Source organism: Lucilia cuprina, chromosome 2 (assembly GCF_022045245.1).
Source record: "Lucilia cuprina isolate Lc7/37 chromosome 2, ASM2204524v1, whole genome shotgun sequence".
Lineage (NCBI taxonomy): Eukaryota > Metazoa > Arthropoda > Insecta > Diptera > Calliphoridae > Lucilia > Lucilia cuprina.
Genome location: NC_060950.1, coordinates 48,960,747 through 48,977,225, shown reverse-complemented (window position 1 = coordinate 48,977,225; position 16,479 = coordinate 48,960,747). Strand labels below are relative to the sequence as shown.

Here is a 16,479-nt window from a genome sequence, read left to right as displayed (position 1 = left end):
CATTTTTAATTAATTTGATTATTTTGATTTTTTCTTTTGACATTGTTATATGTATTTGTTTTGATTGTTTATTTTTCATTGAGAACATAAACTTATGACTTGCTGCAAAGATCTGTTCACAATCACTGTTACTAAACTTTAGTAGGTACAATATACAACTTGATTGTGAATTGAACAATTATTTAGTTAAGAAAATTTTCAAAAATATTCACAGGTTTGAATCGGTGTTTATTGGGTAGTCTTAAGTATAATATTGTAAACTATTTAAATTAACCATAAACGGTACAATCGAGGTCGATTGAATTGTCAGGTCGGCCGAAGCTGTAACGAGTAATTACTTTGTGAACTCTTTTATTAACAGCGGCAACGTTAATAAAAGTAATTGCTCCGTAAACCATTCTAATAACAGTGGCAACGTATTGATTGGCCAATAAGCGTAGAGATTCTAAACTCCTATTTAACGAAGTTTGTCAAGCTATGATTGGCCAATCAGAATCGAGCTTTTAAAAATTAATTGAAAGTAGTAATGAAATTTTTGCAACAAAAGAAGACACTAGAAAGGAGGCTACGAAAAAGGACAGACCTTACGGCTAAATAAATAAAACGTTAATAATAAAAAACAGATAAATAGAAATGGTAAATGTTTTATTTTTTTATTAATTCTAGGGTAGCGAAGCACACTGGGTACACCTAGTAAAACAACAAATTCTAAAAAGTAATTAAAAACACGGTTTTCCCATTTCACAAAACATCTATTTTTAATTGGAAATAAAAAATAGTTGAAAAAAATACTTTTTACCTATTTTTACGAATTTTATTTATGAACAAAAAACAAAATACTCTTTAAAAAGGTAGGCAAAAAACTTAGTTGATTCACTGTACGTCTAACGTGACATAGTGATGCCAGACTATCAAGTTTACAAATTACAATAACGTGCAACTGTAATTTAGGTATAAGTAATTACAAATTACATGAAATTATAAAGAAAAAATACTAATTACAAGTAATTGTGATTGGAAAAATTTCAATTACAATTAAAAGTAATTATAATTGGCAAAACTTTAATTGCGTATTACAAATAATTGTAGTTGAAAAAACTTTAATTACAATAAAAAGTAATTGGAATCAGTAAAGCTTCAATTACAATTACTTTAAATGTCATTTTAATATAAAATATAATCATTACTCCCCAAGCCTGATAAATAGTATTTTAAAAAGCTAATTACGTCAATTCTAACTTAAACACCCTGGCCAAAACATTTATCTTTCAGCATTTAACTTTAAATTGCATTTTTTTGTGGCTTCTTTAAAATTATTCACGTGATTATATTTTCAAGATATATAATAATTTAAGTATAAAGTGACGTTGATTTTAATAAAATTTATAAGTTTTTAAACCCTAAAACTTAAAGTAAATAAATAATTTTTAAATTTCAGATGTGTTCACTGGGTGCAGTCAGTTGGCTGGTGTAACAACATTGCCTGGAATGTGGGACCTCTTACAGCTCGCCAATTTTCATTAGCCGTAGAGCGTTATGAATGGAATAAACTGCAGAATTTTAAAAGCATAGTTCCAATGGTACATTTGAGCTGGAATTTAGCCCGTAATATTCGTGTATCAGATCCTAAGCTTTTTGAATTAATTAAGTATGTATTAAAAATTACTTGTTTATTAAATGTTATTAATTATATTGTCTATTTTATATAGAATGTGCTTATTGCAAACATTAAAAAATGTAATGCATACTCTTGAGTATGTGAAATCTAAAGGTGTTTTAGTACGTTTTCATGGTCGAGGAAAAAATGAAGCATCTCATTACTGTGGTCAATGTGAAGTAAGTATATTTATATATGAGAATACATATGTATATTTAAATAACGATTTAATCTAACCGCAGATATTATTTCTGTGGCAAAAATAAAAAACTTCGTATGTGATTTCAAAGTCTCATAAGAGTTAACCTTCTCATTTTCGTACAAACAAATTTAGTCAATATTCTTGCAAAACTTATATACAGTGAATCAATTAAGTAATTTGCCTATGTAAAATTTTATAAATTTTAAGAAAAAACTTTATCTGAACACTTATTTTAAGCAAAATAAAGCAACTTGTTTGTTGTATTTTTTGAAGAATATCTTATATTTTAAGATTCTACCATAAAAACTAAAATCGTGATATTAATTAACGGGATTTTTGATAAAATGTGAACGTATTGTTAATTTTTTAGGTCAATAAAGTAATTTGCTTTTTTAAGTTTTTTGTTCAATATTTGACTTAACATGAAATCTACGTTTCTTTGATTAAATTTCGAAAATAATAAGTAATTTTGAATTTAATACATGATATATTAGATAATCAATTGGGTTTTTGGTAATTTTGTATTGATAAACAAAAACTACATTACGGAAACCCTATCTGTTTGGGGAGTACTTTGTAAATTTTATTTAGAATTGTAGAATATTAATTCTTTTTAATAAATCTAACATTCTAGCCACTCTAAGTATGGGGACATCACCATATACCACTATAGAACTATTACATGCTAAAATCTCCATTTTCAACCTCATATTTTAAATGCTTTATTTTATGAGTAAGATACAGTAGGCGTATTTGGATCTGGATAGTTATTCTTGATTTGGGTTCTAAATATATATGTGTATGTATTAGCTGAAAAATATTGCTTTTGTTGACCTTAGGGTATGATAGCCACCTCTATTTTAAAATATCTAAATTAGGTATTTTTCCTTCACTTCACATTGGTTTCAAGCAACCTAAGGTCTGTTTAGAGGTCTAAATTTAAATATAGTGATAAATCAGGAGTCCAATGGTTTTCCTTGAATACAAATCGCCTCCCTTTGGCAGTTAAATATTTTGAAAGACCACTCAGTGTGTTTTTTCTAATAATTCTTTGGATCATTTCATCAATTACTCTATTTTATATTTTTTTAATGTTATTGATTAAACATCTCATAATTATATTTCATTGATTTAAACTTGTTCTAGAAATCTAAACTAATTTTTTATATCGAAATTGCTTCATTATTATCCTTTAAACATTTTAAAGGCAAATAACATCACATTTTCACACAATGAGGATATATATTTTTGCAAATCGCAATTGTAAAATACTTAACATTCGTGAAGAAACAGAGGTACAAAAAGAAAGAGGTGTAGAGTAAGTATAGAATGAAATACTGAGAGTAAAGAAATATTATGTTATAAGTAGAGGAGGATATAGAAGGTTTTGTCCTTGTTTACTAATAAGTGCCTTGATCAAGTATGGCTTGGTGGTCCGAAAACCAATTACTGTGCCTGACAAAGGCATTAATATTATCCAGTCTAGCCTGGATAGTTCTGACAAATCGTAAAATAGTCGCTTTCATAGATATAAGAATTAACAGAGATGATAAAAGAGACACATATGATATTCAATGATAGATAAACTTCAGTTTCAGTTTGTATGATTTTTCTTAAAGTTTATTTAAAATTAATTTTAAAACAAAAAATATTCAATTAAATTATTTCTTACTTGCTAAAATTTAATATATACTTTTATTCTTAAAAAATTATTCTAATGCCTTGGGACACCCAATAGTTTTTGTTTTATCCTCTAGTATAAATAAAAAATCCACTTAACGATTTTGAAAATTTTAACCACAATAGTTTTCCATATGAGAGTTGCCAAGCAAATTATTGTAAGTTTGAGCCAATTTCTATATATGAAAAATTTCAATTATCTAACAGTTTTTAGGAAAGTCCGGCCATTATCATCTAAATTTTCACATGAATGTCAAAGTTCATCATGTAAAATTTGAAGATTCTAAATTGAATAACTAGATATAAAATTTTTTCTGTTTAATACATGTGGAGGCCAAAATGTTCAGATGAATATCAAAGTAAATTCTGCAATATTTGAAGAATCTACTTCTTTTAGTTTCCCAGTTAAATGAAATTTTGTATTTAATTCATATGGTAGTAAACTTATTAGAAGTCCGCCGTTATACTGTAATGTCAAAGTTCTTCAAGTAAAATCTAAAGATTCTAGCTCCAACAGTTTCTCAGATATACGAATTTTTCTATATTATTCATATGGAGGATCCAAGCCCCCCAGATAAAAGTCCGCTAATTTTTCATAAAATGTTCGGATGAATGTAAAATTAAAGTTCTTCGTGCACAATTTTAAAATTTCGTTCTATAACAGTGGAGGACTGTAACTGTTATATTATCTCAAGATAAACGAACTTTGTATTTAATTAATATTGGAGGTGCCGCTCCAATCATTGGTAGTCCAATTTATTACCCAAAATGTTTACAGGTATGTTAAAGTTCTTCGTGTAAAATTTTTAAGATTATAACTGTAATAGTTTCCAAGATAAACGCATTTTTTATTTAATTCATATGGAACGTACCACGACCCCTATTGCTAGTACGTCAATTTTTACCCCAAAATGTTCACATAGATGTTAAAGTACTTTGTGCAAAATTCACATTCATATGGGGGTGGGAGGTGCCACTCCCCCTATTGCTAGTCCGCTAATTTTTTGACCTAAGTATTTATGTTGATACTAAAGTGGCTCCTAAAAATTAGAAGACTCTGTTATAATTTCTCAGAAATACTAATTAGAGATTTTCTTTATATGGGAGGGGCCACGCTCGCTATAGCTAGTCCGCCCATTTTGCGCTCATATGTTCATGTGGATGTCAAAGTTGTCCATACAAAATTTGAAAACTCTAGCTGTTGCTGTTTCTGAGATATGTGATTCGAAATACTTGCTATGTATGTGGGCGTGGCATTTTGCATTAATAAAAAGAAGCCTATTGTTCCTTCTAGGTAGAAAGGAAGACACTGTGAAAATTTCAGGAATATCGGTCCAGCCGTTCAGCAATCTATAAAGTCCAAACATACATACATACATACATACATACATACATACATACATACATACATACATACATACATACATACATACATACATACCCACTAAACACTGTGCAGAGTTGTCGGTCAGAATTCGTTACGAAATCTGATGTAAATTCCTTGGGATATTCTGAAGGAATTTTAGACAAATCTGATTAAAGTCGGACAAATATCTGATACCATACCTGAAATTGTTTCGACATTTCGTATGAAAGTCTGATCAAATATAAGAAAGTCTGATAAATGTCGGATAAATGACTGATAAAATAACAGACAGTTCGTACAAAAGTCTAATTAGGTTAGGTTAGGTTGATAGGAGGATGTATACTACATCAAATCCGAAGAAATACACCTAGGCCACTATCGGGCCTGTTGTGCGCTCCTTATCATAAAAAAAAAAACGGAACTGACTGAATTATTTTTCAGTGTTCAGGAACTCAGTTTCCTGAACGTAATTCCTAAGAATCTTCCAATCAGTGTTAGTTAGGAATGTTATTTCCGGAATAACATCACTTCCAAAATACTTGGATCTAACTTCGACGAATGCCTGACAGTGGCAAAGAAAGTGCTCCAGAGTTTCACTTTCCTCTCCACATGCTCTACATTCGTCTGAATCCGCACGTCCAATTTTGTATAGATGTGCACGTAATCCTATGTGTCCACTCAGAATACGTACCATCATACTAACCTCAGACTTGCTCATTTTGAGGAGATTTCTCGTCTTGCTCTCATCAGGGTCACCCCATAGAATCTTCGTGGTTCTACCCACTGTTTCATTATTCCAAGAGGCCTTATATGGGTTTCTCTCACCCATACTTTTAGATCAGTTTTTGTTGCGTCGAATGGTTTTGCGTTTGTCAGGTTAACTGCCTCGAGCTCCCTTCCTTTTAAAGCTACTACATTCGCGCCTTTCGTTACCGACTACTCCCGAGTGGGCTGGTACCATATAATTGTGAACCTTACCTCTGGAAGAGTATTCTGTTAAAGTTTTCTTACAATCCATTACTGTCTTAGATTTGGTTCTATCACCTGATATCGCCCTAATTGCCTTCTGGCTGTCGGTAAATATATTAAGCGCTGTGGGCGCCATGTTTATTCTAATCCAATTTACGCATTCCGTTATTGCTCGTACTTCTGCCTGGAAGCTTGTGTTATGATTTGGTAAGCTGGTATATTTCCGTTTCTGGGTCTTCAATATAGAACCCCAGCCCCACTTTGTCCTCCAATTTAGAGCCATCCGTGTAACAACGGACTCCTACTGGTACTTGCTCCAATGTTCCGCTTGACCAAGACATTCTATCTGGGATCAGCGTTTCAAAGTTTCCGACATATTCTGTGTCTGGTATACGATCTGGCATGTCCGATGATTGTGTATAACCTTCCAATGTGTCCAGTATACATTGATGACGTGTCCTATAACCGCTTTTGGCCAGTTCGCCTAAAGTATAGAGCCGTTCGGCTGTAAGCGCCGCCTCATATCTTAAATATGTTTCAATGGGTGGAATATCTAGCAACGTTTCCAGAGCCTTGGTTGAAGTAGTACACATGGCACCACTTATACCCAAGCAGCATGTACGCTGAACTCCCTGTAGAAGTTTGATATTGCACTTTTTGTCTAAAGCAGTCCACCAGATTATTGAAGCATAAGCTAGAATTGGTCTAATTACACTTTTATAAAGCCAGTTTATCATAGTAGGACTAAGACCCCATTTCATGCCTATAGCTTTCCTACATATCGCCCAGCACCGATGTGCCTTGTTGATTCTATCCTCTATGTGGTATTTCCATTTTAATTTCCTGTCGAGGATTACACCTAAGTACTTAACTTTATCTGTCACCGTATCTTCTTATCCAGGAAGCAAGTTCAGTATATGTAGAAATTTTTGTCTTTCTTGTGAAAAGACAGATTTCCGTTTTTGCCGGGTTAACATTGAGCCTCTCGGTTGAGCCCAGCCCAAGGCCGTATTCAGAGCCTCCTCAGCTCTTCTACACAAGTAATTTGGATCCTTTCCCTTTAAAAGTATTACGACATCGTCTGCATAGCAGACGGGTTTAAGTCCTTTCTCAGTTAGGGTCCTTAGAAGGCTATTAATCGTGGTAACCCAGAGTAAAGGTGATAAAATGCCACCCTGTGGTATACCGCGAAATACCCTTTTCCTGATAGTTATATCGTACATCTCGCAACTTATCCATCTGTTCCTTAGCATGTGGTTGATCCAGTTACGGAGCACCCGGTCAACATAAAACTGGTCTATGGATTGGTTAAGAGTATCAGTGTGCACGTTATTGAAGGCGCCTTCGATGTCAATGCATACCGCCAGTGTATATAGTTTGCTATCAAAGGATGCACCTATGTAGTGGACAACTTCGTTTAAAGCGGTTTCCACCGATCGTCCCTTTACATAAGCATGCTGCTTAAATTTTAGGTCTTTGTCGGGTATACTGCTTTTAACCATACTATCGACAATCCGTTCCAAGGTTTTAAGTAGGAAGGACGTAAGACTTATCGGTCGATAAGACTTAGGTGTCGCATAGCTAGGTTTCCCTGGTTTAGGTATAAATATTACCCTTGCATCCTGCCATTTAATGGGGTATATGTGAATTGCAAGCATGCAGTGAATATCAGAGACAGATGTACGGAGACCAGTTCCGCCTCCATCTGTAAGAGTGCCGGAAAATGCCATCCGGCCCTGCAGCTTTATAGGGAGCGAAGCTCTTGATTGCCCCTTTAACCATATCAGGTGTAATTACAATTTTCGTGTTTGCCTCCTCTTCCTCCAATATCGGTTCGTCTATGTTATTCGATATACCTGGTGGGAAATGAGAGTCTATTAGGAGTTTCATTGTCTTCTCCATATCCTCCAGCCTCTTGCCCGTGTCATCGACCATAGATTCCGGTTGGACATGAGTTTTGGATAGGAATTTTTTTATCTTCGATACGTCATTTACGCTGTCTACCTGTTCACAGAAAAGTATCCAGGAGTCTCGTTTGGCTTTACGAACAACTTTTTATATTCACCAAGTTTACTACGATACTCATCCCAGTATACTGCGGTCTTTTTACGCCGTGCCCGGTTAAATAGTTTGCGAAGAGTCTTACCAAGGTTCCGGATCTCCCCGGTTACCCAGGGTTTCTCCTGTGCAGATCTCCGCTCTCGCAGAGGGCAGCTGTCCTCGAACGATTCAACCAAGGCACTTGTGAGCATTTCTACTTTGGCGTCTATGTCCTCTTTATTTCGACATTGAACAGTGTCCTGACATAAACGGTTCTTTAGTAAGGAACCGAACATTGTCCAATTAGTTTTAGACTTATTCCGAAAATTTATCGGCTTTGGTGGCGGCCGTAGTATTTTGAATCTTATGTACCGATGGTCAGAAAAGGAGTGCTCGTCGGAAACCCTCCAATCCTGAATTTCGTTTATAAGCTCTTCTGAACATATAGTTATATCTAATACTTCTTCTCTGATTCTATTGACGAAGGTAGCTTTATTACCTAAGTTCGATGTTATCAAGTCTTTAGTATTAAGGAAATCCATGAGGGCTTGTCCTCTGCGATTGGTGTTTGTACTACCCCAAGCTACATGGTGGGAGTTGGCATCACAACCTATTACAATTTTCTTATTTTTCCTTTGTGCCTCTTCGACCAGTTTCATCAGCTCCGACGTTGGTGGTAGTGTCGGAGAATCGAAAGGCAGGTAAACAGATGCAAGGTATATGTTGCCACGACCTTGCTTCAGCACCGTTGCATCCGATGTAGATAATCCTGTTGAGAGAAGAAAACATAAGTTCTTGTGGCATAAGATACATGTTCTCGGGCGAGACCCTGTATCAGCGTAGAAAAGTTGGAAATTTATGTGATTTAATCCAGAAACCTTGTTGCGAATCGTCCAAGGCTCCTGGATTAAAGCTATATGTATCTTACCTGTGTTAATTTTAGCCATCAGAGCGTTTGTGGCCGTCTCGCGCCGATGGAGGTTTATTTGGATAACTTCAATCATTGTCATCCACTTAAACTGTCTTCCAGCGAGTTAGTGATCACCTCCTCGCCCGTTGGATTTGGCTCCTCCGGGTAACCTGAAGTGGCTATTGATGGCACTGCGGTGTCCCTATCAGGCATAGGAAGAGCAGTCTTTTTAATCGACACTTTCCCAATTTTGGAGAGCTCTGCTGTTCTGTCTTCTGGCGAGTGAGTGATTTCCTCCTCGCCTTTAGGATTTGACTCCTCCACATTGCCAGTACTTGCTAATGATGCTTTGGTTACTGTCTTAGGTGTTTTAGTGTCCTTATCGGGAGCGGTTTTAACAGCCCTTTCAATCGGCGCCTCTCCGATTTTGGAAATGGCAGCTGTACCTTCTTTTGGCGAGTTAGTGGTAACTCTCCTCGCTTTTAGGATTTGACTTCTCAACGTTATCAGTAGTTGCTACTGATGCTGTGTTCTTAGGTTTTTTAGTGTTCTTTTCGAGGCTTGTTGTAACAGCCCTTACAATCGGCACCTTCCCAATTTTGAATATGACAGCTTTAGAGGCGAAGTAAGCCCTACCTTTATTCTTGGCAAGACTAGCCATAGATTTCTGGTCGATACCTATTACAAATAAAGTTCCCTCAGGTTCTTCTTTCCTGTAAAAGACTTCCCATTTTTCCACGGCCAGCTCAGCATTTTGACCACCAAGAATTTCCAGTATACGTTCACTTGTCAGTTTACTGCCCCATCCTTTTATGTATACAGTGGACTTTAAGAGCACCGGAAGCTCGCTCTTCTTTACCAGTCCCAGCTTAGCGCCGTCCCAGGGAGGAGGGATACTTTCCACCAAGTTCTTTAGGGTGCTAACACATTGGTGAGATGCCAATCTCATCAACATCGCGCCCATGCTGAACTCGCAGCTCACGCTCTTCTTCTACCTTACTCTGTTGGTCTATTGGAATTTTGCCTGTCGGGTTACCGGCATCGTAAACTGCATAGCAGAGATCGTCCCGGTGTCTTCTTCTGGCAACTTTGGCGTAAGATGGCGGCTCTTTTCCTTTTCCACTGTCTAGCCTCTCTTTCCTCTCTTTTCGGGCCTTCTTTTGAGATACTCGTGCCTTCGAGATTGATTTCGCCGACGTGGTCGCCTTCGGAATATCTATCTTGGCGTTGTCACCCTTACTCGCAGGATTCTGACTTGAGGTTCCTTTGAGTGAAGTATGGCTTGGCTTCGACTGTATATAAGAAGACGGGGAGCTCTTTTTCTTCTTCGGTTTATTCTCATTTGTCAACTCCTCGGGAGACCTGATCCTCTTTGCCTCAGATCTTGTAAGAGAGTCCAATTTTTCTTTTGGAGTGTCGTTGGATTGACTAACTATGATTTCCTGAAGCATCTTTTTCAACTTCCTCCTCTGTGCTCCAGATAGTCTTTTCTTAGTAATAGGTAGTTTAGCAATGCTATCACTCACCTGTTTCACCATTTGCTCTACTTCATCCTTTTTGGGATTTGCTATAATGGTGTTGTTATTATCATCTGAGGATTCAGAGTCGGAACTCTCACCTATATTGAAAGGCTGAGGTAGCTTAGAGCTCTCTCCGAGTACATCATTCTCTTTCACTCCTATGTTTTTGCCAGTGGCATGCTGTACACTTGACGCATTGTCCGCCTCACGATTGCAGGATGACGACGACACGTGACTCGCGAGTAGATCAACACTTGCCGCCGGTACTGGGTTATTTAGGCCCTGCACCGTAACTTTTATCTTTTTATTTTTCTTTTCCATGTTGTTTTTTTTCCAGTTTTTTGGTCCGCGGGGAATATAATATTCCCAAGTGGTGGACAATCTGCCTTCCCTCAGCTTAAGTCAAACTAAAACTGGGGGAGGACAGATGGTCCATCACCACCCCCTATCCGCCACCCGGGAACGCGCTCGGTAGGAAAAACGGGAAAACTCCCCCGAGAAAGTCTAATTAAATATAAGAAAAGTCGGATAAGTGTCTGATAAAATGTCCGACAGTTCGTACAAAAGTCTGATCAAGTATAAGAAAATTTCCTGAATATTCCGATCAACGTCTGATGAAAACTATTTTCATAAATATAATTTATTATGGTTTAATTTTATTCATTTTAATAATAATTTATAAGATATCATTATTCATGACTTCTTAAGGGTGCCTAAATAAATAATAGGAACTTATATTACTTTCAAAATTAATAAAATTAAACAATAATAAAATAAACCCATATAAAATTAAGTAATTTTTTGCTAATTTTTGTGTATTAACAAAGTTTAAAGAGATTTAAATAACATGATTAAGCAAAAAAATATCAGAAAATGTGCAGACTATTCTCTTAAATATCTAAAGGAAATTTATATTATTCGCTTAATTGTCTGATGAAATTACAAAAACAATTCTCTTCAGATTATATGCTGATTTATCGGATATTATTCGTAAGCCATTTTATATTTTACTTACTTTATGTCTAAAGAATAATATAAGAATAAAAAAAAACAAATTATCCTTCGCCAATATGCAGATAAGTCTCATAATTGTCTATTTTAATTGAGTCTATTCTACACAAAACAAAATACAACCCTGATCAACTACCGACGCGTCAAAAGTTAAAGTAGCTGAACTTTTCGCGGCAGACGCGTTAAAAACTACAGTGTGTAACTTGTAAAATGAAAATACACTATTTCAACTTTTTTTGACAAAAGCCTATAATACGCTGCCGCGTGCAACGCGTGTTGTATACTTTCACCTTTACTCTACTCACCAAAAATCTTGACCACAACCTTTATTTTTCGTCTTCATGCTTTTTTTAGTCTTGTGACATGGCACAGAGTTTACTAAAAGAAATGTGATTTTTCACAAATGTACAATTTTGGGCAGAATGTTAAAAAAGATTACGCAAGACTAATAAAAAACAGTTTTATTTAAAACAGGTCCAGATTTTCCTTCTTAAATTCAGACAGCGTATGCGAGGCTCAAAGGCTGAAGGAACCTTTTAGTAAAGCCCCAATAAGGAATGAAGAGAAAAAATTTAAGGCTGTGGTTTGTTTTTTCACCAAAAAATGAATCACATGATTGAGTACACTGAACAAAACAACCCGAGTCATACTCGGCCAAAGATTGTCAACCCAGCGACAGCTGTAGCAACCGAAAGTTTTTTCCCCAAGAAAGATCTATCGGCAACAGTCGAGCTGTTACAACAACAACAACAACTTACTTTATTGCGATTTTCAGCATAATAATGAACCAAACTCTTTGGCAAAGTTGATCTGAAAGTAGTTATCGGGTAATAGGACCCAAACTCTTTGTTCATCAAAATCTCCTGAGTCAAATCTCATAGAAATGCTGTTCTGCGATTTGAAGCGCTGGGTCGGAACCCGCCGTTTAAAAAAAATTGCAGGGGCGAATGGCTCAAAATCTGATTCGGATTCATTACGAACTACACTTGTAACTAATCTATTCCACAAAGCTGTTTGTAACTCAAAAGAATCAAAGATTTTTCTAAGAAGATCAAAAAAATACTTAAGTTTATGGAGTTAATTCAGTTATTTTCTTGTAAATCAGAGCGAAATGGAATTAAACTTTTGTTCTTTTTATTATAATGTAGACACATAATATTATTATTATCAGTTATATAATTTTGAATGTATAGAATTTTAAAAAATAGTTGCTTATGTTTCGAACAATACTGTACATACATGCATACACACATTAATTTTATATACAGTGTCTCTCATAAGTATTCGAATTTAAGTATAATGTGAAAAAAAACCAAATTTAATAACATATTATGTATGCAAAATTAATAAATTAATTTGTTAAATTGTCTAGACAGTCCTTAGCTTTGATATCACGCTTTATAAAATTTAAAAAATTCACATTTACTCAAATTAAATTAGCTTTATTTAAAAAAAAGTCCATAAAATCACTTCACAAAAGTATTCGAATTTTTCCTGTATTTCATATTTGACCATATTTTACGAAACACAAAAATTAGAATCGAATGGTATTTTTGCTTAAAATTAATTTAAGGGGTAACTATCAACCGAATGGATATATTTTTGGACCATTTGGTCCACAATTTTGGGGCATTTGCACCATATTTTTATGTAATATCACTAAAATGGCGGTTTTTGGCAATATTTGTATTTTTTTCTCCTTTTTCCCAGAGATAAAACCAAAATTTGTTATTGGGATTTAATATACCCCTTGGGGTATCTAAAAATAATATTTTTTATTACAAGAATCTGTATTTAAACGTTCCAAGATATATTATTGGAATCATTCTTCTATCGCTAATTCAATTTATTGGAACTCAAGTCCATTTTTATAATACTAAGGTCAAAATTTTTCGAGGAAACTTGTCTTCTATATATTGTTTTAGATATCAGCTGTTTTAAGTTTTTAATATAATTAGTTTTTAATATATTGTGGAAGTGTACAACTCCAAAGCATGCCTCGAAGAAACGCCATTCAATATAGTGGAACCTTTCTTTTTATAACCAATGGCCTCAAGGCTGAATGTCACCATATAATTATGGTCTAACTCAAAAATATTGATATCTATTTAAATATTATCTACTATGATTAAAATAAACCCAATATTTTGAACATACAGTGTTGTTGTAATGGGCAACATAATCATGAATGTTATGAGTAGTAAAAACTAATATCTACTGTATAGGATGACGTATTGTTAAGGCATGTTTTGGAGTTGCACACCGCTACGACGTCTTGAAAATTTAAAATATATTAATGGTAATATCTATAATTAAATATACTAGCCAACTTTTTCGGAAAATATTGATCCTATTGGTACGAAAAGGGACTTAAGATCCAGATAATTCAATTAGAAACAGAAGAACTATACCAAAAATATATTTTGGAATCTTTAAAAACAGATCCTTATAACAAAAATTATTATTTTTAAATACCTCAAGGAATCTATTAAATCCCAATATTAAATTTTAGTTTTATCTCTTAAAAAAATAGAAAAAAGGCAAATATGGTCAAAAATCGTAATTTTAATGATATTATATAAAAAGATGGTACAAATACCCCAAATGGGCCAAAAATATATCCTTTCGGTTGATAGTAAACCCTTAAAACAATTTTAAGCAAAAATACCATTCGATTCTAATTTATGTGTTTCGTAAAATATGGTCAAATATGAAATACAGGAAAAATTCGAATACTTTTGTGAAGTAATTTTATGGACTTTTTTTAAATAAAGCTAAATTAATTTAAGTAAATGTGAATTTTTTAAATTTTAAAAAGCGTGATATCAAAGGTAAGGACTGTCTAGACAATTTAACAAATTAATTTATTAATTTTGCATACATAATATGTTATTAAATTTGGTTTCTTTTTACATTATACTTAAATTCGAATACTTATGAGAGACACTGTATATCATATACCGGCGGATAGAGAGGCAGATAAAAAAATCACCACTACATACACACTATTAGCATTTTTTCATTGAAATTGCACTGAAAAAAATATTTGGTTATTTTTAATTTTGAAGATTAAAAAACATTACTGTAAAATGCGAATATTTATAAACAATGTGTAATCAATATACTTAAGAATGATAATTTCTTCACATAGAAACAACATTTCTAATTAAAATGTACAAAAAAAGTATGAAACAAGATTAACTTATTTACTTTCATTGTTATGCATTCTAGAAAATTATTTAGAGTGTACGTTGTTTTTGTAAAGTATGCTCTTGCTTTTGCAAGTTGTTTTTGTTTTTTCATGGTGTGTTTGTAATTTCTTTAACAAAGCGACATCAACCTGCTTTGTTGAATGCTGTCAAGCAACTAAATAAAATATTTGTATTTTTGATGCTCTTGTTTAGAGGTTCGTATGCGATCGTGTTGTGTACATGTAATTAGCCGAAAATCTTCGTTGTCAGAACAATACTAGCGCCGACGTCTGCTGTATATAGAAGAAGGCTAAATGTAATAAGAAATTTGATGAAAACTTAAATTTAAAATAAAAAATATTTTGTGAAGTCTAACCTCCTTATGCAAAAACGATTATGAAAGTTAACAGTTTCCATATAAAAACACGTTTTAACAACCATTGTTAAATACTAATCGATAAATCAAACATTTTAATGTTTCTTTTAATAAAAATTTTATTAATTTTTTGGCATCAGCTGTTTACACTTTTACATTTCTTGCTCAAGTTAAAACCACGTCCATTGGGCGCTTAAACTAGCATATATAATTTGCTGATTGAGTATTCAAGAACAACTTTCGAGGATTAATTTTAATTTAATCCATAATTCTTCACCTAAAGATTGGCTCTAAGTGAATTAGCCAAACACAAAGTTTAATGCAAAAAGTACAAAAAATAGGTATATTTTTTAACTCCAAAGCATGCCTCGAAGAAACGCCATTCAATATAGTGGAACCTTTCTTTTTATAACCAATGGCCTCAAGGCTGAATGTCACCATATAATTATGGTCTAACTCAAAAATATTGATATCTATTTAAATATTATCTACTATGATTAAAATAAACCCAATATTTTGAACATACAGTGTTGTTGTAATGGGCAACATAATCATGAATGTTATGAGTAGTAAAAACTAATATCTACTGTATAGGATGACGTATTGTTAAGGCATGTTTTGGAGTTGCACACCGCTACGACGTCTTGAAAATTTAAAATATATTAATGGTAATATCTATAATTAAATATACTAGCCAACTTTTTCGGAAAATATTGATCCTATTGGTACGAAAAGGGACTTAAGATCCAGATAATTCAATTAGAAACAGAAGAACTATACCAAAAATATATTTTGGAATCTTTAAAAACAGATCCTTATAACAAAAATTATTATTTTTAAATACCTCAAGGAATCTATTAAATCCCAATATTAAATTTTAGTTTTATCTCTTAAAAAAATAGAAAAAAGGCAAATATGGTCAAAAATCGTAATTTTAATGATATTATATAAAAAGATGGTACAAATACCCCAAATGGGCCAAAAATATATCCTTTCGGTTGATAGTAAACCCTTAAAACAATTTTAAGCAAAAATACCATTCGATTCTAATTTATGTGTTTCGTAAAATATGGTCAAATATGAAATACAGGAAAAATTCGAATACTTTTGTGAAGTAATTTTATGGACTTTTTTTAAATAAAGCTAAATTAATTTAAGTAAATGTGAATTTTTTAAATTTTAAAAAGCGTGATATCAAAGGTAAGGACTGTCTAGACAATTTAACAAATTAATTTATTAATTTTGCATACATAATATGTTATTAAATTTGGTTTCTTTTTACATTATACTTAAATTCGAATACTTATGAGAGACACTGTATATCATATACCGGCGGATAGAGAGGCAGATAAAAAAATCACCACTACATACACACTATTAGCATTTTTTCATTGAAATTGCACTGAAAAAAATATTTGGTTATTTTTAATTTTGAAGATTAAAAAACATTACTGTAAAATGCGAATATTTATAAACAATGTGTAATCAATATACTTAAGAATGATAATTTCTTCACATAGAAACAACATTTCTAATTAAAATGTACAAAAAAAGTAT

The 16,479-nt window shown here is 33.3% G+C and overlaps 1 protein-coding gene across 2 annotated transcripts in view; it reads left to right on the top strand.

Moving 5' to 3' along the window:
• Window positions 1-16,479, top strand: part of LOC111684696 (lysine-specific demethylase 6A) — a 255,112-nt gene that overhangs the window by 232,713 nt on the left and 5,920 nt on the right. For both annotated transcript variants that reach the window (XM_046945140.1, XM_046945141.1), the window contains 2 exons: window positions 1,439-1,648; window positions 1,710-1,836. In XM_046945140.1, the coding sequence (XP_046801096.1) occupies window positions 1,439-1,648; window positions 1,710-1,836 (337 nt within the window). The remainder of the gene's footprint in view (window positions 1-1,438; window positions 1,649-1,709; window positions 1,837-16,479) is intronic.